The sequence below is a fragment of the Mus caroli genome (assembly GCF_900094665.2).
Source record: "Mus caroli chromosome X unlocalized genomic scaffold, CAROLI_EIJ_v1.1 GL456233.1, whole genome shotgun sequence".
In the NCBI taxonomy this organism is placed as follows: domain Eukaryota; kingdom Metazoa; phylum Chordata; class Mammalia; order Rodentia; family Muridae; genus Mus; species Mus caroli.
The window spans coordinates 284758-309846 of NW_018388438.1; the positions used below are offsets into that span (position 1 = coordinate 284758).

Genomic DNA, 25089 nt, shown 5'->3' on the forward strand with positions numbered 1-25089 from the left:
AAACTTTATATGCCCCAGTACAGGGGAACGCCAGGGCCAAAAAAATGGGAAAGGGTAGGTAGGGAAGTAGGGGGGAGGGTATGGGGGACTTTTGGGATAGCATTGGAAATGTAATTGAAGAAAAGATGTAATAAAAAATACTTTTATATGTAAAAAAAAAGAAAAAAAATTAAGAGTCATGACAACTCTTTTGAAATACAGTCACCATCAGTTTGGTATTTATGAGAGAAATAATTGTAGACAAACTTTAAAGACTTCTGAGGTTCCATGTAATTTTCTCACAGGCGCACGTGCGCGCATGCGCACATACACACACACACACACACACACACACACACACACAAATACCCCACTGAGAGTCCAAAGGATTACTGGATTCTACTTTTCAAAGAACTAACTCATCATGATAGATGGTGTGCCTACAGAATACTTGATATTACTAGGAAAACCTGTATTTGGGCAGTTAGATAGCATTTACAAATATTAACTCTATTCCTTCATTTCTGTTGATCTTTTCATATTCCCCCTGTTAAAGTATTGTTTAATTGCACATTAATTGCAAAACTTTGACAGATAGAATTTAATGCTTTGTTTGCTTTATGCCTTCTGTGGTGGGGGCATAGGCATATGATAATTCTTTTAAATATTTTATTCTTTGATCATTTCATAAATGTATATAATGTGTTTTGATCATATTTACCTCCTAACTGTTATCCTTGCTTATCTCCCTCCCACTTCAGCCAGACCCATTCTTGCCAACAAGTCTTCCTCCTACTCTCATGTCTTCATTGTGACCCAGCAGGTTAGAAGAGGGAGTATTTGGTATGATAACCAACACTAAATATATGTGGGAAAACCATATGGAAACGTCCTCCTATAGAAGCTTCCTAAAACAAATCAAACCCAGTAACCCTTTGAACTCTCAGTGGTGTGTACTACAGCAAAACAGTACCTCTGGACACAACAAGGCCATTGTACACAGAACTCATGGTGGTTGTCACTGTGATCAAGCCAGCTAAAAGTCCCAGGATGGATGAGGGAAGGACTCATGAAGTCTCACCCATACCAGAGGAGCTGTTAGCAATTGTTATTAGCAATTATTAGCTGTTGAGGGAGGGAGAGACAGTTTTCTTTAGGAATATGGTCCCTGAAAGGCTACCCATGCCCCAGTAGATGGTACAATGCCCATACACTTACAGATAATAGTGAGTAGACTCGGTGGGTTTAAAACAGAGTACAAGATGATTTGAGTGGAAAGTGTTAGGCAAGAGTAATTGGAAGAGAAAGAATGGGAGGTGGATGACTAAAACATAGGCATCTATGAAAATATCAAATAATTAAAAATGTTAAACTAATGTTGAAAAGAGAATGAACATTTTTTAAGTATTAAATATTTGGCAGTATTTCCAAATTTTCTTCTAATGTTTTTTTTTCTCTCTCCTTAAAAGGGCCAGATGGTCATGTGACTAGATATGATCTGGATTGGCTGGTGAAAAACAGTTATGAAGGGCAGAAACAAAAGGTTATCCAACCTAGAATATTATGGAATTCTAAACTCTACCAGCAAGCCCAAGTTCCATCTGTTGATTTCCAGTGTTTTTTAGAAACAAATGAAGGGTTGAAGCAGTTTCTGCAGAACTTTCTGCTGTATGGAATTGCATTTATAGAAAATGTCCCTCCCACTCAAGAGCATACAGAAAAATTGGCAGAAAGGATCAGCTTAATCAGGTAATTTACTACCTTTCAGAAATTCATAATAACTAATTTCTAGAATATGAGCACCAATTAAAATATGTACAGAGAACTAGCTCATGGAGTACTTGTCTCAAATGTAATAGGCCCAGGTTCAGTCTCCAGTACTGTCATGGCCCCACAATAATCTCTCTGTCCCTCTACCCCTCCCCACCTCTCTATACCACACTCTCTCTCCCTCCCCTCTCTATCATTACTTGCTACTTGTAGTGTAATCTGCTCAAAAGAGGACTGAATTTGTACTATATTTTTAAAAAGCAGGTTGATGTCCCTGGGAGGCCTGCTCTTTTCCAAGAGGATGTGGGAGTGGGTTAGGGTGGATCTGGGGCAGAAGGGAGGTAAAGAGATTGTGGGTAGAGTGGGAGAATGTATGAGAGAAGAATTAAAAGGGTCTAAAAATTATCTCTTTTCATCTTCTTAGATTCCTAAGTTTCAATCATAGATTGGTTATTAATACCTCATTGAATATATTATATTGCATTATTTTGCATATTCACACCCTAAAATTTATTTGGGTCACACAGCAATCTTTTTTTGACTATTTGTTTTTATTTGTTTTTTTTTCTTCTTTAATTTTTTATTAGATATTTTCTTTATTTACATTTCAAATGCTATCCTGAAAGTTCCCTGTATCCTCGCCCCTCCCTGCTTCCCTACCCACCCACTCCCACTTATTGGCCCTGGCTGAAGTTCCCCTGTACTGGGGCATATAAAGTTTGCAAGACCTAGGGGCATCTCTTCCCAATGATAGCCTACTAGGCCATCTTCTGCTACAAATGCAGCTAGAGACAAGAGTTCTAGGGGTACTGGTTAGTTCAAATTGTTGTTCCACCTATACGGTTGCAGGCCCCTTCAGCTCATTAGGTACTCTCTCTAGCTCCTCCATTGGGGGCCCTGTGTTTCATCCTATAGATGACTGTGAGCATCCACTTCTGTATTTACCATGCACTGGCAGAGCCTCACACGAGACAGCTATATCAGGGTCATTTCAGTAAAATCGTGCTGGCATATGCAATACTTTCTGGATTTGATAGCTGATTATGGGATGGATCCCCAGGTGGGGTAGTCTCTGGATGGTCCATCCTTTCATCTTATCTCCAAACTTAGTCTCTGTAACTCCTTCCATGGATATTTTGTTCCCTATTCTAGGGAGGAATGAAGTATCCACCCATTGGTCTTCCTTCTTGATTTTCTTGTGTTTTGCAAATTGTATCTTTATATTCTAAGTTTCTGGGCTAATATCCACTTATCAGTGAGTACATATCTAGTGACTTCTTTGTGATTGGATTAACTCACTAAGGATGATATCCACCAGATACATCCATTTGTCCAAGAATTTCATAAATTCATTGTTTTTAATAGCTGACCATTCCTTTGTTGAAGGACATCAGGGTTCTATCCAGCTTCTGGCTATTATAAATAAGCCTGCTATGAACACAGTGGAGCATGTGTCCTTATTGCCAGTTGGAACATCTTCTGGGTATAGGCCCAGGAGAGGTATTGCTGGATCTTCCGGTAGCACTATGTCCAATTTTCTGAGGAACCGCCAGATAGATTTCCAGAGTGGTTGTACAAGCTTACAATCCCACCACAATGGAGGAGTGTTCCTCTTTCTCCACATCCTTGCCAGCATCTGCTGTCATCTGAATTTTTGATCTTAGCCATTCTGACTGATGTGAGGTGGAATCTCAGGGTTGTTTTGATTTGTATTTCCCTGATGATTACAGATGTTGAATATTTTTTCAGGCCCTTCGGTATTCTTCAGTTGAGAATACTTTGTTTAGCACTGTACCCCATTTTTCTTTTTTCCACTTTATTATTAGATATTTACTTCAGTTACATTTCAAATGCTATCCTGAAAGTCTCCTATACCTTCCCTCTGCTCTGCTACCCACCCTCTCCCACTTCGTGGCCCTGGTGTTCCCCTATACTGAGGCATATAAAGTTTGCAAGACCAATGGGCCTTTCTTTCCACTGATGGCCAACTAGGCCATCTTCTGCTACATATGCAGCTAGAGACATGAGCTCTGGGGGTACTAGTTAGTTCATATTGTTGTTCCACCTATAGGGTTGCAGACCCTTTCAGCTCCTTGGGCACTTTCTCTAGCTCCTCCATTGGGGGCCTGTGTTCCATCCAATAGATGACTATGAGCATCCTCTTCTGTGTTTGCCAGGCACTGGCATAGCCTCACAAGAGACAGCTATATCAGGGTTCTTTCAACAAAATCTTACTGGCCTATGAAATAGTGTCTGCGTTTGGTGGCTGATTATGGGATGGACCCCGGATGGGGCAGTTTCTGGATGGTCCATCCTTTCGTCTCAGCTCCAAACTTTGTCTCTGTAACTCCTTCCATTGGGTGTTTTGTTCCCAATTCTAAGAATGGGCGAAGTGTCCACACGTTGATCTTCGTTATTCTTGAGTTCCATGTGTTATACAAATTGTATCTTGGGTATTCTGAGTTTCTGGTCTAGTATCCACTTAACAGTGAGTGCATATCATGTGAGTTCTTTTGTGATTGGGTTACCTAACTCAGGATGATACCCTCCAGATCCTTCAATTTGCCTAAGAATTTCATATATTCATTGTTTTTAATAGCTGAGTATTCCATTGTATAAATGTACCACATTTTCTATATCCATTCCTCTGTTGAGGGACATCTGGGTACTTTCCAGCTTCTGGCTATTATAAATAAGGCTGCTATAAATATAGTGGAGCATAAGTTCTTATTACAAGTTGGAACATATGCCCAGGAGAGGTATTGCTGCATCCTCCAGTAGTGCTATGTCCAATTTTCTGAGGAACCACCAGACTGATTTCCAGAGTTATTGTACATTCTTGCAATCGCACCAGCAATGGAGGAGTGTTCCTCTTTCTCCACATCCTCGCCAGCATCCGCTGTCACCTGAATTTTTAATCTTAGCCATTCTAACAAGTGTGAGGTAGAATCTCAGGGTTGTTTTTATTTGCATTTCCCTGATGATTAAGGATGTTGAACATTTTTTCAGGTGCTGGGAAGCCATTCGATATTCCTCAGTTGAGAATTCTTTATTTAGCTCTGTGCCCCGTTTTTTAATGGGGTTATTTGGTTTTCTGGAGTCCATCTTCTTGAGTTCTTTATGTATATTGGATATTAGTACCCTATCTGATTTAAGATTGGTAGAGATCATTTCCCAATCTGTTGGTGGCCTTTTTGTCTTCTTGACAGTGGCTTTTGCCTTACAGAAGCTTTCCAATTTTATGAGGTCCCATTTGTTAATTCTTGATCTTACAGCACAAGTCATTGCTCTTCTGTTGAGGAATTTTTCTCCTGGGACCATATCTTTGAGGATTTCTCCCACTGTCTCCTCTATTAATTTCAGTGTCTCTGGTTGTATGTGGAGTTCCATGATCCACCTAGACTTGAGCTTTGTACAAGGAGATAAGAATGGATCAATTCTCATTCTTCTACATGATAACCGCCAGTTATGCCAGCACCATTTGTTGAAAATACTGACTTTTTTCCACTGGATGCTTTTAGCTCCCTTGTCAAAGGTTAAGTGACCATAGGTGTGTGGATTCATTTCTGCGTCTTCAATTCTATTCCACTGATCTACCTGTCTGTCAATGTACAATTACCATGCAGTTTTTTAAAACAATTGCTCTGTAATACAGCTTGAGGTCAGGCATGGTGATTCCCCCAGAGGTTCTTTTATTGTTGAGAAGAGTTTTTGCTATGCTAGGTTTTTTGTTATTCCAGATGAATTTGCAAATTGCACTTTCTAACTCAGTGAAGAATTGAGTTGGAATTTTGATGGGGCTTGCGTTGAATCTGTAGATTGCTTTTGGCAGGATAGCCATTTTATATTAATCCTGACATTCCATGAGCATGGGAGATCTTTACATCTTCTGAGATCTTCTTCTGTTTCTTTCTTCAGACACTTGATGTTCTTATCATACAGATCTTTCACTTCCTTAGTTAGATTCACACAAGGTATTTTGTATTATTTGTGACTATTGTGAAGGTTGTTTCACTAATTTCTTTCCCAGCCCATTTATCCTGTGTGTAGAGAAATGCCATTGATTTGCTTGAGTTAATTTTATATCCAGCTACTGCACTGAAGCTGTTTATCAGGTTTAGGAGTTCTCTGGTAGAATTTTTGGGGTCACTTATATATACTATCATATCATCTGCAAAGTGTGATATTTTGACTTCTTCCTTTCCAATTTGTATCCCGTTGATCTCCTTCTGTTGTCTAATTCCTCTGGCTAGAATTTCAGGTACTATGTTGAATAGGGAGGGAGAAAGTGGGCAGCCTTCTCTCTAGTCCCTGATTTTACTGGGATTGCTTTAATTTCTTCTCTTTTTAGTTGAATATTGGCTACTTGTTTGCTGTATATTGCTTTTATTATGTTTAGGTATGGGCCTTGAATTCCTGGTCTTTCCAAAACTTTTATCATGAATGGGTGTTCGATTTTTTTTCAAAGGCTTTCTCAGCATCTAACAAGATGATCATGTGATTTTTTTTGTCTTTTATTTTGTTTATATAGTATATTAAGTTGACCGATTTCTGTATATTAAACCATCCCTGCATCCCTGGGATGAAGCCTACTTGATCATGATGGATGATCATTTTGATGTGTTCTTGGATTCAGTTAGTGAGGATTTTATTGATTATTTTTGCATTGATAGTCATAAGGGAACTTGGTCTGATGTTCTCTTTCTTTTTTGGATCTTTCTGTGGTTTAAGTATCAGAGGAATTGTGGCTTCATAGAATGAATTGGGTAGAGTACCTTCTGTTGCTATTTTGTGGAATAGTTTGAGGAGAGTTGGAATTAGTTCTTCGTTGAATGTCTGATAGAACCTGCACTAAACCTGTCTGGTCCTGGGCTTTTTTTTTTTTTTTTTTTTTTTGGTTGGGAGACTATTGATGACTACTTCTATTTCTTTAGGGGAAATGGGACTGTTTAGATTGTTAGATTAGATTGTGATTTAACTTTGGTACCTGGTATCTGTCTAGGGAGTTGTCTATTTCATCCAGGCTTTCTAGTTTTGTTGAGTATAACCTTTTGTAGAAGGATCTGATGATGTTTTGGATTTCCTCAGGTTCAGTTGTTATGTTTCCTTTTTCATTTCCTTTTTCGTTTTGTTAATTAGAATACTGTCCCTGTGCCCTATAGTTAGTTTAGCTAAGGATTCATCTATCTTGTGGATTTTCCCAAAGAACCAGCTCCTGGTTGGGTTCATTCTTTGAATAGTTCTTCTTGTTTCCACTTGGTTGATTTCAGCCCTGAGTTTGATTATTTCCTGCCATCTACTCCTCTTGGATGAATTTACTTCTAGAGCTTCTTGGTGTGCTGTCAGGCTGCTAGTGTTTGCTAACTCTAGTTTCTTTTTGGAGGCACTCAGGGCTGTGAGTTTTCCTCTTAGGACTGCCTTCATTGTATCCCATAAGTTTGGGTATGTTGTGGCTTCATTTTTATTAAACTCTTAAAAAGTCTTTTATTTATTTCTTTATTTCATTCCTGACCAATGTGTCATTGAGTAGAGTGTTCTTCAGTTTCCAAGTGAATGTTGGCTTTCTAATATTTATGCTGTAGATCAGCCTTATTCCACGGTGATCTGACAGGATGCATGGGATTATTTCAATATTTTTGTATCTGTGGAGGCCTGTTTTGTGACCAATTATATGGTCAATTTTGGAGAAGGTACCATGAGGTGCTGAGAAGAAAGTATATCCTTTTGTTTTAGGGTAAAATGTTCTGTAGATATTTGTTAAATCCATTTGTTTCCTAACTTCTATTAGTTTCGCTGTGTCTTTGTTTAGTTTCTGTTTCCAGGACCTGTCCCTTGGTGAGTGTGGGGTGTTGAAGTCTTCCACTATTATTGTGTGAAGTGTAATGTGTGGTTTGAGGTTTACTAAAGTTTCTTTAATGAATGTGGCTACCCTTGCACTTAGAGTATAGATATTCAGAATTGAGAGTTCATCTTGGTAGATTTTACCTTTGATGAGTATGAAGAGCCCCCCTCCTTGTCTTTTTTGATAACTTTGTGTTGGAGATCAATTTTATTCAATATTAGAATGGCTACTCCAGCTTGTTTCTTTGGACCATTTGCTTGGAAAGTTGTTTTCCAGCCTTTCACTCTGAGGTAGTATCTGTCTTTGTCCCTGAGGTGGTTTTCCTGTAAGAAGCAAAATGTTGGGTCCTGTTTGTTTAGCCAGTTTATAAGTCTATATCTTTTTATTGGGGAATTGAGCCCACTGATGTTAAATGAAATTAAAGAAAAGTAAAAAAAAAAAAAAAAGTAAAGTTGCTTCCTGTTATTTTTGTTGTTAGAGTTGTGATTCTGTTCTTGAGGCTATCTTCTTTTACATTTGTTGAATGATTACTTTCCTGCTTTTTCTAGGGTATAGTTTCTATCCCTATGTTGGTGTTTTCCCTTTATTACCCTTTGAAGGGCTGGATTCGTGGAAAGATATTGTGTGAATTTGGTTTTGTCATGGAATACTTTGGTTTCTCCACCTATGATAATTGATAGTTTAGGTGGGTATAGTAGCCTTGGCTGGCATTTGTGTTTTCTTAAGGTCTGTATAAAATCTGTCCAGGATCTTCTGTCTTTCATAGACTCTGGTAAGAAGTCTGGTGTAATTCTAATAGTCCTGCCTTCATATGTTACTTGACTTTTTTCCCTTACTGCTTTTAATATTCTATCTATATTTAGTGCATTTGTTGTTCTAATTTATTATGTGTAGGGAGGAGTTTCTTTTCTGGTCCCGTATATTTGGAATTCTGTAGGCTTCTTGTATGTTCATGGGCATCTCTTTTGTTAGTTTTGGGAAGTTTTCTTCTATAATTTTGTTGAAGATATTTGCTGGCCCTTTAAGTTGAAAATCTTCATTCTTATGTTCTCCTATTATCTGTTGGTTTGTTCTCATTGCGTCCTGGATTTCCTGGATGTTTTGAGTTAGGATCTTTTTGCATTTTGCATTTTCTTAGATTGATGTGCCCATGTTCTCTATGGAATTTTCTGCACCTGAGATTCTCTCTTGTATCTCTTGTATTCTTTTGCTAATGCTCGCATCTATGATTCCTGATGTCTTTCCCTAGGGTTTCTATCTCCAGAATTGTCTCCCCTTGGGTTTTCTTTATTGTTTCTACTTCCCTTTTTAGGTCTTGGATGGTTTTGTTCAATTCCATCACCTGTTTGATTTTGTTTTCCTTTCATTCTTTAAAGGATTTTTGTGTTTCCTCATGCAGGACTTCTACCTGTTTAGCAGAGTTTTCTGGTAATTCCTTAAGTACTTCTACCCGTTTAGAAGTGTTCTCCCGTATTTCTTTTAGTGAGTTATTAATGCCCTTCTTAAAGTCCTCTACCAGCATCATGAGATATGATTTCAAATCCCAGTCTTGCCTTTCGGGTGTGTTGGGTTATCCAGGACTGGCTTAGGTGGGAGTCTTGGGTTCTAATGATGGTGAGTGGTCTTGGTTTCTGTTAGTAAGATTNTTACGTTTCCCTTTCGCCATCTGGTAATCTCTGGCATTAGGTGTTATAGTTGTCTCTGGTTAGAGCTTGTTCCTCCTGTGATTCTGTTAGCCTCTGTCAGCAATCCTGGGAGTCCAGCTCTTTCCTGAGTCTCAGTGGTCAGAGTATTCTCTGTAGGCAAGTTCTCCTCTTGCAGGGAAGGTGCACAGAGGTCTGGCATTCAGATCTGCCTCCTGACTGAAGATGAAGGCCAGAAACAGGGGCTGTCCCAGAAGATGTGTTGCCTCTGCAATCTGTGCCCTCTCCTGTACAGACTGCTCTCCGAGGGACCCGGGACACAAAATGGCTCCCTCACCTGCTCTGGCAGAGCCCTCCCAGGTGGCCACATCTCCTCCAGAGGGGAAGGTGCCTGGATGTCTTGAGCTCCAAATGGGGGCCTGTCCCAGAAGCTGTGTCACTTCTACCTGTTCCAGGAGCTGTGTTGCTTCTGCAGTCCACACACTCACCTGCACAGACTGGTCTCTGAGGGTCCGGGGACACAAGATGGCTCCCTCACCTGCTCAGGCAGTCAGAGCCCTCCCAGGTTTCCACTTCTCCTCTGGTGTGGAAGGTTCCTGAATGTCTGGAGCCTGAAATGGGGTCTATCCCTGAAGCTGTGTAGCTTCTGCAGTCTGCACTCTCACTTGTGCAGACTGGTCTCTACTGGACCTGGGACACAAGATGGTTCCCTTACCTGCTCAGGCAGTCAGAGCCCTCCCAGGCAGCCACCTCTCCTCTGGTGGGGAAGGTGCCGGATATCTGGAGCCAGAAAGGGGGGTCTGTCCCAGAAGCTGTGTAGCTTCTGCAGTCTGCTCGCTCACCCTCCACAGTCCGCAAGCTGACCAGCGTACTTGCAACAATCTTTTAATTATGTGTTTTATTCTCTGTTCCACTGATAAGCCTGTAATGCTAAGATACACTCAGTGACTTTTCCAGGATGACTCTGATATAGAGTGTATAGAGTAGTATTGAGATTTAAATACCATAGATTTCCTGCTCCTAAATATAATATTATTTTTATTACTATCCTTCATTTCTCATTTTCTCTTTTCTTTATTCCTCTATGTTCAAAAGGTTAAATGAAGACAAAAATCTCTATAACACATGAATAAAATGGAAACTCTTCTGTCACTCTTGGTTATTATATTATCTTATATGTTAGAAAAGTACTATTGTTGAAAATCTGGATATTAATGAAAGAAAGGAATTATTATATAAATTAAAATTGTCCCTTACTACATGCAACCACACCATTGTTTCTATAAAATGAAAGTAAATACAGCGAATGTCCTTAAATGAGGAGACTAATAAAGTAGTATATAATCAATATGCAGTGATCCCTGAGATTTCAAAATGTATAATGTTTTCAATGGTTTTCAGTTCGTGTTCCTAGAATGTCAGTTGTTAAGAGAATTTTCAAGACTTGTATAGACATGTATTTTAACTATCAATTTCAACTTATAGATATCAATATGTAATAATAATAATTATTATATATACACATATATGAAACAATATTGAATGGAATAAATTTACAAATATGTAATAGTTATTTCTTGATTTTATTTGGCAGAGAGACCATCTATGGAAGGATGTGGTATTTCACTTCAGATTTTTCCAGAGGTGACACTGCATACACCAAACTAGCTCTAGATCGGCATACTGACACTACCTACTTTCAAGAGCCCTGTGGGTGAGTATATTAGACTTTTGCAGTGTAGTGTCCTTCTAGTATATGGTCTTGAATACTTTCTTAATCATTGTCTATTCTATTTCAATGAAGATTATACCTACATACTGTGGACTTATATGAGTGTGTCTCTGCTTTCCCCTGGAAACATTGTTATTGTGAAATATTCTAGTTCAGTCCTCATTAAACTTTTAGGAATAAAATTTGTATCTAAAATATAACATATATACATAAGATGTATGTGTGAAGTGACCAATACTGGCTTATACTGTAGCCCTAGCTGCTTTTTTTCTATAATTAGAACTCACTATGCAGCCTAGCCTTGAAAAATCCTAAATCCTCTTGCCTAGGTTTTATAAGCCACTATACAGAGCTACAATATTTTCTCAAAATAATTCCAGTTCACACACAAAAAAATTAACTATGAGCTTTAGAAAGAACATGTTGGCAGGGCCAGGCATGGTGGCATAGGTCTTTAATTCTAGTATTCAGGGAGGTAGAGGTAGGTATTTTTTACTGTGTTTAAAGAGATCCTGGGCTATACAGTAAGAATTTGTCTTTTAAAAATTTATATTTTCTTGCATTTAGTTACTGTATTATAGCAAAGAGGTCTGTCTTATAAACACTGCTGTTATTATAATGATATTAGGAAGACTCTTATTCCTACTTACAAGTAATTGGAGAAAAATTGCCAAAAATAACTTTTTTCATAATAAATCAGTAGCTCATATACTATATTAAAATTTCTTACTATTTTCTACTTACTAGAGGCCTCTATATTTGTTACTTTGTGGTTGTTGGTCTTGTTTCTGCATACAGATTATGAGCCTGAAACAATGATATTAGGAAAATGATTGTATATGTACACGTGGTGTTAAAAAGATAGTAGGAGAAGATGATACCTAGCTGATTACTGTTACATTGGTAATAGTAATTTATTAGTTTTATTTGAAGAGTTTGTATGTTAATAATATTTGGGGCCAATGAGATGACTCAGCTGGCTAAGATACTTGTCATCAAACCTGATGACTTGAGTTCAGTCCCTGGGACATTCACATGGTGGAATGGGAAAACTGATCCCTATGGGTTTTCCTCTGGCCTCCATACATGTACTATGGCATGCACATGTGTTCACATTTAATGATCACAGATAAACTATGTTTACTTTTTACCTTTTCTAGTCAATTGTAAAAACTGAGTAGATTTGTAGCATAGAGTTAGTAGTGAAGAGTTAAGGCTGTGACATCACCTAGATCTTGATCTGCAACCCAGTCTGAACATTTGTTATTAGCTTCTTTTATGTTGAACAAGTTATGTTAAAATCTCCAAGTTTCCATATCTTCATCTGCAAAATGAGATTAGCAATACAATCCATTCATTAATATTGATAAGAAATTACATTATGTGATAAATTAAAAGCACTTAACATTCTGCTCAACACTAAGTATTCAATAAGGATAGTTGTAATTTACTTTAGTTATTGTAATCACCACTGTCATCTTCATTATTACACGTCTATCCTTTCTAAAGCCACTTTTGCTTTAGGTGCTATCCTTTCTTTAACTGTAGCTTTCCTTCTATCTCATCATTCAGCTTTATTAATTCTCTACTTTTGTATATTTGTGTAGACTCTATATTCCTTTTTCTTTGTGTGTATATTCTTTTTATATCCCTTTATAGATAAGCTTTTTCTTAAAATCTACAGTTCCTACCTTTCAAAATTATTATTAGCATACATTAAGTATAAAGATGAGTCTCATTATGATAGTTTCATACATTTTTATAGTATACTTTAAACATATCCATTCCTTCTATTAGTCTTACCTATCTACACTCCTCCCTTTCTGTTTTATTATCCCTAGTAGTTCCCCTTTTCAATTTCATAGCTTTTTTTATCTTCATGTTCAATAAAGCATGTGATACTTGCTTTATGGTACTGACTTACTTTGCATAACTCTTTGATCTCTAGTTCCAGTCATTTTTTACCATGTAACTCTAACTTTTTTTTAATAAGCATCTCTTTTAAAGTATTATTGGCTCTTTTCATAACTTCTTGTCCTGTGATATAACACGGTATACCACTGATATGTTTTATATTGTAATTTGCAAAGAATTGCTTTATTGTATTGAATACATATGGGAGAGCATTATTAGGCTTATTTTGTGCACTTATTCCAGTAATTTCCATTGTATTAAATAACTGTATAATTACACAGTCAGGCTTTTTAGAACTTGTAGCAGTTGCCCATTGAAACCCTGAGTACATTTCAATGGTATGGTGTATATACCTTTCTTTTACAAATTTTGCAAAATGAAAAACATCCACTTGCCAGATGTCATTTTTGGTACCCCTGGGGTTATTCCCATCAGGTAACAGAGCATGTTTGTATAGAGAACATATAGGATGCTTAATATTTTTTTTGGCTTGTTACTGAGTGATAGAAAAAAATTAAATCCCAATCCCAGCCCACCAAGAGATGGCTTGTTCCCCAGGAGTGCTGACATACCTAAGTTCAAGATGAAACCATCACTACTGCCCCAATACCTGGCCCAAGTGAGACCCACCTGGGGTGAACAGGACCCAGGAACTGTTGAACAGCTGAGGACATGATCCTTCCAGTTTCCATCTGCAGCCCCCACTCCCAGAGTTCACACTGTGCCACAGCTCTCCACACCCCAATCCCGCCCAGGGATAGCTTGTCTCCCAGGAGTGCTGACACAAACAGGCTCACAGCAGGGACAAGTTCCAGTCAGAGACAGCAAGAACAAATAATATCAGAGATAACCAAATGGCTAGAGGCAAACACAGGAACATAAGCAACAAGAAACCAAGGCCATGTGGCATCATCAGAACCCAGTTCTCCTACCACAAAAGTCCTGGATACCCCCACACACCCGAAAATCAAGATTCTGATTAAAAATCCCATTTCATAATGATGATAGAGGACTTTAATAAGGACATAAATAACTCCCTTAAAGAAATACAGGAAAAAAAAAAAAAAACAACCAAACAAGTGAAGGAATTGAACAAAACCACCCAAAATCTAAAAACGGAAATAGAAACAATAAAGGCATCACAAATGGAGACAAGCCTAGAGATAGAAAACCTAGGAAAGAGAACAGGAGTCATAGATGCAAGCATCACAAACAGAATACAAGAGATGGAAGAGAGAATCTCAGGTGCAGAAGATACCATAGAAAACATTGACACAACAATCAAAGAAAATACAAAATACAAAAAAAATCCTAACACAAAACATCCAGCAAATCCAGGACACAATGAGAAGACCAAACCTAAGGATAATAGATATAGATGAGAATGAAGATTTTCAACTTAAAGGGCCAGCAAATATCTTCAACAAAATTATAGAAGAAAACTTCCCAAACCTAAAGGAAGAGATTCCCATGAACATACAAGAAGCCTACAGAACTCCAAATAGTTTGGGCCAAAAAAGAAATTCCTCCTGTTATATAATAATCAAAACACCAAATGCACAAAAGAAAGAAAGAATATTAAAAGCAGTAAGGGAAAAAAGTCAAGTAACATATAAAGGCAGGCCTATCAGAATTACACCAGATTTCTCCCCAGAGACTATGAAAGCCAGAAGATCCTGAGCAGATGTTATACAGACCCTAAGAAAACAAAAATGCCAGCCCAGGCTATTATACCCAGTAAAACTCTCAATTACCATAGATGGAGAAACCAAGATATTCCATGACAAACACAAATTTAAACAATATCTTTACACAAATCCAGCCCTACAAAGGATAATAGATGGAAAACTTCAACACAAAGAGGGAAACTGCACGAAGAAAAAAGAAGCTAGAAACTAATCTTCTTTCAACAAACCTAAAAGAAGATAGCCACACAAACATAATTCCTCCTCTAACAACAAAAATAACAGGAAACAACAATCACTGCTCTTTAATAAACCTTAACATAAATAGACTCAATTCTACAATAAAAAGTCAGAGACTAATATACTGGATATGTAAACAGAACTCAGCATTTTGCTGCATACTGGAAATGCATATCAGCAACAGACAGACGCTACCTCAGAGTAAAGGGCTGGAAAAAAAATTTCCAAGCAAATGGTCCCCCAAAACAAGCTGAAGTAGCCATTCTAATATCGAATGAAATCAACTTTCAACCGAAAGTTAACAAAAAAGATGAGGAAGGACACTTCATACTCATCAAAGGGAAAATCTACCAAGAGAAACTCTCAGTTCTGAACATCTATGCCCCAAATGCAAGGGCACCCACATTTGTAAAAGAAATGTTACTAAAGTTAAAAGTGCCCATAGTATCTCATATAATAATAGTGGGAGACATCAACATCCCACTCTCACCAATGGACAGACCATGGAAACAGAAACTAAACAGAGACACAGTGAAACTAACAGACGTTATAAACCAAATGGATTTAATAGATACCTATAGAAAATTTCAACCTAAAACAAAAGAATGTAACTTCTTCTCATCAGCTCATGGTACCTTCTCCAAAATTGAACATATAATCTGTCACAAAACAAGCCTCAACCAATACAAGAAGATTGAAATAATCCCATGCATCCTATCAGATCACCATGGACTAAAGCAGGTCTTCAATGACAACAAAACAGCAGAAAGCTCACATACACATAGAAGCTGAACAACTCTCTACTCAATGTAACTTGGTTAGGGAAGAAATAATGAAATAAAGTATTTTTAGAATTTAATGAAGCCAGGCAGTGGTGGCACATGCTTTTAATCCCAGCACTTGGGAGGCAGAAGCAGGCGGATTTCCAAGTTTTAGGCCTGCCTCATCTACAGAGTGAGTTCTAGGACAGCCAGGGCTACACAGAGAATCTCTGTCTCGAAAAACAAAACAAAAACAACAACAACAACAAAAAGAATTTAATGAAAATGAAGGCACAACATACTCAAAATTATGGGACACAATGAAAGTACTCATAGCTCTGAGGGCCTCCAAAAAGAAACTGGAGAGAGCATACAATAGCAGCTTGAAGGCACACCTGAAAGCTCTAGAACAGAAAAAAGTAAATATACCCAAGAGGAATAGAAGGACAGAAATAATCAAACTCAGGCCTAAAATCAATCAAGTAAAAACAAAAAGAACTATATAAAGAATCAACAAAACCAGGAGCTGGTTCTTTGAGAAGATCAAAAAGATAGATAAACCCTTAGCCAGACTAACCAGAGGGCACAGAGACAGTATCCAAATTAACAAAATCAAAAATGAAAAGGGAGACATAACAACAGAAAACAAAGAAATTCAAAAAAATCATCAGATCCTACTACAAAAGTCAATGTTCAACAAAACTGGAAAATCTGAATGAAATGGATAATTTCCATGCAGATAGCAGGTATCAAAGTTAAATCAAGATCAGATAAACCATCTAAACAGTCCCATATTCCCTAAAGAAATAGAAGCAATCACTAAAAGTGTCCCAACCAAAAAACAAACAAACAAACAAACAAAAAGCCCAAACAGGTTTTAGTGCAGAATTCTATCAGACTTTGAAAAAGAAGACCTAATACCAACACTCCTCAAACTATTCCACAAAATAGAACCTGAAGGAATACTACCTAATTCATTCTATGAAGCCACAGGTACACTGATACCTAAACCACACAAAGACCCAACAAACAAAGAGAACTTCAGCCCAATTTCCCTTATTAATATTGATGTAAAAATACTCATAGAAATTCTCACAAACCAAATCCAAGAACACATCAAAACACTCACTGGGATCAATTAAGCTTCATCCCAGGGATGCGGGGATGGTTCCGTATATGGAAATCCATCAACACAATACACTATATAAACAAATTCAAAGACAAAAACACATAATCATCTCATTAGAGGCTGAAAAAGCATTTGACGAAATACAACACCCCTTCATAGTAAAAGTCTTAGAAAGATCAGGAATTCAAAGCCCATACCTACACATAGCAAAAGCAGTATACAGCAAACCAGTAGCCAACATCAAAGTAAATTGTGAGAAGCTGGAAGCAAACCAACTAAAATCAGGGACAAGACAAGGCTGCCCACTCTCTCCCTATTTATTCAATATAGTACTCTAAGTTCTATCCAGAGAAATTAAACAACAAAATGAGGTCAAAAAGATACAAATTGGAAAGGAAGAAGTCAATATATTACTATTTGCAGATGATATGATAGTATATTTCAGTGACCCCAAAAATTCCACCAGAGCACTCCTAAACATGATAAACAACTTCAGCAAAGTGGCTGAATACAAAATTAATTCAAACAAATCAGTAGCCTTCCTTTATACAAATGATAAACAGGCTAAGAAAAAATTAGGGAAATGACACCTTCACAATAGTCACAAATAATATAAAATATCTTGATGTGACTCTAACCAAGCAAGTAAAATATCTGTATGAAAAGAACTTCAAGTCTCTGAAGAAAGAAATTGAAGACCTCAGAAGAGGGAAGGATGCTCATGGGTTGACAGGATTAATATAATAAAAATGGCCATCTTGCCAAAAGCAATATACAGACTCAATGCAATCCCCATCAAAATTCCAACTCAAATCTTCATAGAGTTAGAAAGAGCAATTTGCAAATCTGGAATAACAAAAAACCCAGGATAGCAAAAACTATTCTTAACAATAAAAGAACTTCTGGGGGAATGACTATCCCTGACCTCAAGCTATACTTCAGAGGAATAGTGATAAAAACCTGCATGGTATTGATACAGAAACAGGCAGGTAGATCAGTGGAATAGAATTGAAGACCCAGAAATAAACCCACACCTATGGTCACCTGATCTTTGAAAGAGAAGCTAAAACCATCCAGTGGAAGAAAAGACTGCATATTCAACAAATGGTGCTGGCTCAAGTTGCTGTAGGTATGTAGAAGAATGCAAAATGATCCATTCTTATCTCTTTGTACAAAGTTCAAGTCCAAGTGGATCAAGGACCTCCACATAAAACCAGATATGCTGAATCTAATCGAAAAGAAAGTGGGGAAGAGCTTTGAACATATGGGCAAAGGGGAAATTTTCCTGAACACCAATGGCCCAGGCTCTAAAATCAACTATAGACAAATGGGATCTTATTAAATTGAATAGCTTCTGTAAGCCAAAGGACACTGCCTTCAGGACAAAACAACAACCCACAGATTGGGAAAAAATATTTACCAGTCCTCCATCAGATGGAGTGCTAATATCCAATATATACAATGAATTCAAGAAGTTAGACTCCAGAGAACCAAATAACCCTATTAAAAATGGGGTACAGAGCTAAACAAAGAATTCTCAACTGAGGAATGTCAAATGGCTGAGAAGCACCTAAGAAATGTTCAAGATCCCTAAATCATCAGGGAAATGCAAATCAAAAAGACCCTGAGATTCTACCTCATACCAGTCAGAATGGCTAAGATCAAAAATTCAGGTGACAGCAGATGCTGGCGAGGAAGTGGAGAAAGAGGAACACTCCTCAATTGCTGGTGGGGTTGCAAGCTGGTACAACCACTCTGGAAATCAGTCTGGCAGTTCCTCAGAAAATTGAGCATAGTACTATCTGAGGACTCAGCTATACTACTCCTGGACATATACCCAGAAGATGCTCCAACACGTAATAAGGACAAATGCTCCACTGTGTTCATAGCAGCCTTGTTTATAATAGCCAGAAGCTAGGGAAAAAACCCTGATGTTCCTAGACAGAGAAATGGATACAGAAAATTTACACAATGGAGTACTACTCAGCTATTAAAAACAAGCATTGGAAATATAAATGAAATAAATACCTAATTAAAAAAACAAACAAACCAAAGAAAAACAATGACTTCATGAAATTCACAGGTAAATGGATAGAACTAGAAAATATCATCCCAAGTGAGGTAACCCATTCATAAAAGGACACACATGGCATGTACTCACTGGTAAGTGGATATTAGGAAAAGAGCTTGAAAATACTCCTGATACAATTCACAGACCATATGAAGCTCAAGAAGAAGCAAGAATCAAGGTGTGGATGCTTCAGTCCTACTTAGAAGAGAGAACAAAATAATCATTAGAGGTAGAGGGAAGGAGAGACTTGTGAGTGATAGAGGAGGGGGGAAAAGGGGGCAGGATCAGTTGTGGGAGAAGTCAGGGAAAATAGAAAAAAATAATAATCCTTTCCCTTTATATGATGTTTTTCATGAAAATTTGAGGCTTCTAACACATTTCCTATTAGTAATTGGTCAATTTTCTCATTTCCTTGAGTTAATGGACATAGCAAACCTATATGAGACCAAATTGATATTTTCTTTACAATATGTGAAAGAACCCAATTAATTCTTTTAATGAACTATATGTTTGTATTTTGAATATTTGTCATTAATGTCTCCCAAGTAGTTACTACAAGCTTTTTTCCAATCTTTCTTAATCACCCATATTAACATAACCTCAGCATTAGTAAGAAGTACTACAATTTTGACTAGATCTCTTCCTGACAATTGATGTAGTCATATTCTACCTTTTACAATTAATTCAGAAATCTTTTTTCATATGTCTCCAGTTTTTTACTTTATGAGCTCAGAATATCCATTCCATAATATTATCTACCCTTTGCATAATGAGCCCAGTAGAAGAATGAGTTGAAGGTAAAATGGCCAAAATACAATCAAGTTTAGGATCAATTCAGTCCACATATGCATCTTATAGTTTTTGTTTTACAAGTGTTAACTCTTTCTGATTCAGCTGTAAGATATCTTGAATTGTTGAAATTTGAATCTCTTTGTAATGTTTGAAACATATTACTTGACTCATAAATACTTAAACCAATTGTAAACCTCAGGCAGTTAATGTCACCCATTAATTTTTGAAAATTGTTAAGAGTTTGAAATTGATTCCTATGGATCTGTGCTTTTTGTGGCCTAATTTTTAGTTGGCTGATTTTAAAACCCAAATAACTTAAGTGTATCTCCTCTTTGTAATTTTTCTGGAGCAGTCTGTAACCCCCAGCATGGCAGAATTCTTTGTGTTTCCTTAAACATTTTCTCTAAAGTATCTTCATTAGAATCAGTCAACAAAATTTCATGATGAATGATAGATTGAGGAAATTGCCTATGAATTATTTTTAATGGTTGTTGTACAAACTTTTGACATAAAGTTGGACTATTTAACATTCCCTGTGGAAGTACCTTCCATTGGTGCCTTTTCATTGGGCCACTGTTATTCAGAGTGAGTACTGAGAAAGCAAAACTTTCTCTGTCCTGCTCATGCAAGTGTACTGTGAAAATGTAATATTTTAAGTCATTTATTATTATATGCCATGATCTTGGTAACAAAGAAGGTAAAGGAATTCCAGGCTATAAAGGTCCCATTAGTTTAATTACTCTATTCACTGTTTTTAAACCAGCTATCACTCTCCATTTTGCTGATTTCCTTTTTACAATAAACGCAGGGGAATCCCATGGGCTGGTAGGCTCTTCTATATGTTGAGCCTCCAGCTGCTCTTGTACCAGTTCTTCAAGTGCCTGCAAATTTTCTTTTGTTATGGGTCACTGCTCTTGACATATGGGTCTGTTTGATAACCATTTTAGGGGCAAGGCTGTTGGTATGCCAGCAGTGGCCCCTTTTATAAATCTGTAACGTCCTGTGTTTGAACAATGGGCACAGCTTGTAATTGTTCTCAATCACATGTATCAATACTTTCCCCAGGAGCATCTACCATATCACCCCTAATTTCCTTATTTGTTGTCCCTGGAACTATAAGAATATTAATTTGAGTGCCCTTTTGTTGTAAAAGATCCCTTCCCCATAAATTTGTGGGTATGTCAGCCACGTAAGGTCTCAACTTCCTTGTTTGCCCTTCTAGTCTAACACAGTGAATCCATTAGATAATTTACCAGTTCTTATAAACTATGTATAAAACTTCTGAAGTGAACAATCTGGATTCTAAGAGTTTTGGGAAAGTATATTAATATCAGCTCCTATATCTAACAAATCTTCTATTTCAACACCATTTATTTGTACCATTCACCAGTGTTTGCCAGGACACATATTTTCCAATACTCCCAAAAGCTCCTATTCTTTCTATTGGACTAGCCTTGCCCTTGATGTAAAGAAACAACAGCTGAAAATTTCTATACCCTGTATTAATTTGCATTTTGAGAAGTTAATAGAAGTTAATCCACTTCTCAAGATTATTCCCACTGTCCCTGAAAGTAAAGGACTATAAACACCAGTGGTTAACTTGTAATATTTAACATTTGGGGATAATATAAGGCATATCTGTGGCCAGATCTGAAGCTGTACTTCCTTCTATACCATGTATTAAGATCATAAATATTTAGTTTTAATTTTCCTGCTTACTTGGTATCTTCTGACTGACCAAAGGAAGATGGATCATAGTTTGTTGCAGGGCCTTGAGCTGACACGCCCCTCTGTTTATTTCTCAGTGACAACAGAGACAAGACCTCGTATGTCTCTCTTGGACCTACAATACTTAGACCAATGTTTGCTCTTTCCATAGTGACTATAATACCCTGGGAGCCGTTGTATTTCACTGCAGCCTAAACCTGCTTGTCTTTTATGAGTACCATATTCTCCAGAGTAAACATACCCGATATTTTGAGCTCTGAATCTTCTAGCCTTACAATTTCTTTGGAAATGACAAAAATCACCACAATTAAAGCATCAGGCATTTTGATTTCCAAGACTTCTAGCTATGATTGCCCTATGATATTGGCATGATGCTACACCAAATCACCACAAGTCAGTGAAAGCAGCCAAAATCAGTCAAAAATACTACAAGAAGTTTTTTGGTGCAGTTCTCTCTATGAAGTAAAGTCCAGTGAAGAGCAGCAAAAAAGCAAGACTGGCAAAGCATTGCATAGCCAGCAAAGACCAGTGAAATGTTGCACAGCCAGAGAAGCCCAGCAAAGCCCAGCAAAGTGTTGTGCAGTGTTGTAATGCAAGAATGACCTCTCACTGTTTGTGGAATTCTATTTATACTCTTTACAAACATCACATTCCCTCTCAAGTGTCTGCTCCAGCAAAACATCACATTCTCTCTCACATCCTCTCACAAGACAGCTTCCCCCCAAAAAAATCACATGTCACAACTAAGTTTCTAAAGAAACCAAAAATTTCCACTTCATCTCCCTTCCCCCACCTCCCATCATCCAGTCCTCCTTTTCTCCTCAAAAAACTTGTCATATCAAATTGCAGTAAGACTAGGTGCATCTTCCCCTATTGAGGGTAGACAAGGCAGCCTAGTTAGCAGAAAGGGATCTAAAGTCAGGCAACAGAGTCAGATACAGCCCAGTTCCTGTTGTTAGAAGTCCCACATGAAGACCGAGCTGTACAGCTGTTATATATGTGCCTATCAAATAGGTCTGTCCTATATATGCTTTCTGTTGGTGGTTCAGTCTCTGTGGACTGCTAAGGACCCAGGATAGTGGATTTACAGACCAATCTCATAGAGGATTTTTTTTTCAGTTGAGATTTCCTCTTCTCAAATAATTCTGGGTTATGTCAAGTTGGCACAAAACTAACCAGCATTTAAGGAAATGTGAATTTAGAAAAACTTTGAATTTCATCTTACTCTGATCAGAACAACCAAAGCCAACAAAACAACCTACAACAAATGCTAGAGAGGATAAAGAGAAAAAGGAACCATCATCCACTCTTGGTGAAATTACAAACCAATCCAGCCTTTCTGGAATCGCTGTGGATAATCATAAAAAAGCTAAAAGTATTCTACCATAGGGCCCAGCTGTACTTGTCCATGGCATATTGTCCAAAGGACTTAACATTGTACTCTACAATACTTGTTCATCCATGTTCACTGCTGCTCTATTCATAATAGCTAGGAAATGGAAACAACCTAAATGTCCTAAAACCAAAGAATAATAAAAATGTGGTAAATATACACAGTAGAATACTATTCAAATGTAAAGAAAATGAATTAATGAAATTGTAGGTAAATGGATGCTAATAGAAAATATTATGTTGAGTAAGATAACTTAGACTTCACATGTTTTCTCTTATCTGTGGTTCTTAGCTCCTAATCTTCAGATATGAGTGTATAACCAGAGAAAACATGAAAGTAAAAAGGAAGACATGGGGTAGGGGACACTAAAGAGATAAATAGAAGGATATAAGCACTATTAACTTTTTTCTCCTCATGAATTTCAAAATTCCACTTTAATTTTTTAGACTATCAGTAGTCATCTTCCAGAGCTTTTTCTGTTAACGTATTCAGACATGATTCTATTATTTCAACACACCAGTAAACTGAACAACTTATTCAAACCTTGATTATTAACTTATCACATGTCTACCTGCATTCTATCATACTAAACACCACTATTATCTTTTTTAAAAGTGATGGGTATTATTTCATTGGAGACCATCATTGTCACTAGAAGGCTTCTTGGTACAGTGGCTGAATCAGCTGAGTCTGTGTGGCTGCATCATTGACAACAGACAGCAGAAGATGGAACAGGGCAAGAAACCACCACTTTGTCCCCAGAGCTTTGGATTTTTGTCTTAATTGTAATATTTTCCAGTTAAATTTCACTGATAAATTCCCCAAACCTTTTTACATTTCAGATTCCATGTCTGTGAAATAAAGAAAATTATACTAAACCCTTAGATAAATAGAAAACTAGATTGAAAAGTCAACACATTGAACTACTCTATTATATGTGAACCACATCTTCTTATATAATAGATCTTTCCTATCCTTTCCTCTCTACTTCTGACTCGTGTGTTTTTTTAGCCTCTGAAAGTCAACCTCAGTGTACTCACCATCATGAAGATATGAGCTGACTGCTGCTTCTGAATTGGTTGTTGTGATGACCTCTAATGAATTTACTATTACTTCCTACTTTCTGCAGAAGAGATGTGAATCACTTACATTCTTTACCACCTCACCTTTCTTACTCCCTGTGTCTATGGTATTGGAGTGGCTTGAGGACAGTTTCAAAGCATAAGGAACAGGCTTGTCATTTAGAAAGAAGATTCAGGTCACTTAGGAAACTAGGAACACAGACCGGCTGTGCAGTGATTGCAATAGGGGAGCTTCAGTTCTCCTTGTCTCTTTGATGCATTTTCCTCAAGTAATCATATCTGTATGAATCCCTATTCTTGAAATCCCTCAGTCAGTTCCTCAGAGGAAGGTCTATAGGGATTCATCTGTCACTACCTGCATCTAGCATCTTTTTTTTAATTAGGTATTTTCTTTATTTACATTTCAAATGTTATCCCATTTCCTAGTTTCCCTTCCAAATATGCCCTATCCCCTCCCCCTCCCCCTGCTCCCCAGCTCACCCACTCCCATTCCTGGTCCTGGCATTCCCTGTACTGGGGCATAGAGCCTTCACAGGACCAAGGGCCTCTCCTCCCATGGATGACCAACAAGGCAATCCTCTGCTACATATGCGGCTGGAGCCATGACTCCCACCAGGTGTTTTCTTTGGTTGGTGGTTTAGTCCCAGGGAGCTCTGGAGATACTGGTTAATTCATATTGTTGTTCCTCCTATGGGGCTGCAAACCCCTTCAGCTCCTTGGGTACTTTCTCCAGCTCCTCCATTGGGGACCTTGTTCTCTGTCCAATGGATGACTATGAGTATCCACTTCTGTATTTGCCAGGCACTGGTAGAGCCTTGCAGAAGACAGTTATATCAGGGTCCTGTCAGTAGGCTTTTTTGGCATCTGCCTAGTATCTGGATTTGGTGGTTGGTTATGGGATGGATCCCAAAATGGGGCAGTCTCTGGATGGTCGTTCCTTCAGGCTCTGCTGCTAACTTTGTCTCTGTAACTCCTTCTAGGGGTATTTTATTCCCCATTCTAAGAAGGAACCAAAATTCCCCAGTTTGCTCTTCCTTTTTCTTGAGTTTCATGTGTTTTGCAAATTGTATCTTGGATATTCTTTCTTTTTCTTTTCTTTTTTTGTTTTTTGTTTTGTTGTTTTTTGTTTTTCCAGACAGGGTTTCTCTGTATAGCCCTGGCTGTCCTGGAACTCACTCTGTAGACGAGACTGTCCCCAAACTCAGAAATTCACCTGCCTCTGCCTCCCGAGTGCTGGGATTAAACGTGTGTGCCACTACTTATCAGTGAGTGAATATCATGTGAATTCTTTTGTAATTGGGTTACCTCACTCAGGATGATATCCTCCA

The 25089-nt window shown here is 37.7% G+C and overlaps 1 protein-coding gene across 1 annotated transcript in view; it reads left to right on the forward strand.

The window, feature by feature from the left end:
* Positions 1-25089, forward strand: part of Tmlhe (trimethyllysine hydroxylase, epsilon) — a 118350-nt gene that overhangs the window by 77925 nt on the left and 15336 nt on the right. The window contains exons 4-5 of the mRNA XM_021154170.1: positions 1449-1728; positions 10829-10948. Of these exons, the coding sequence (XP_021009829.1) occupies positions 1449-1728; positions 10829-10948 (400 nt within the window). The remainder of the gene's footprint in view (positions 1-1448; positions 1729-10828; positions 10949-25089) is intronic.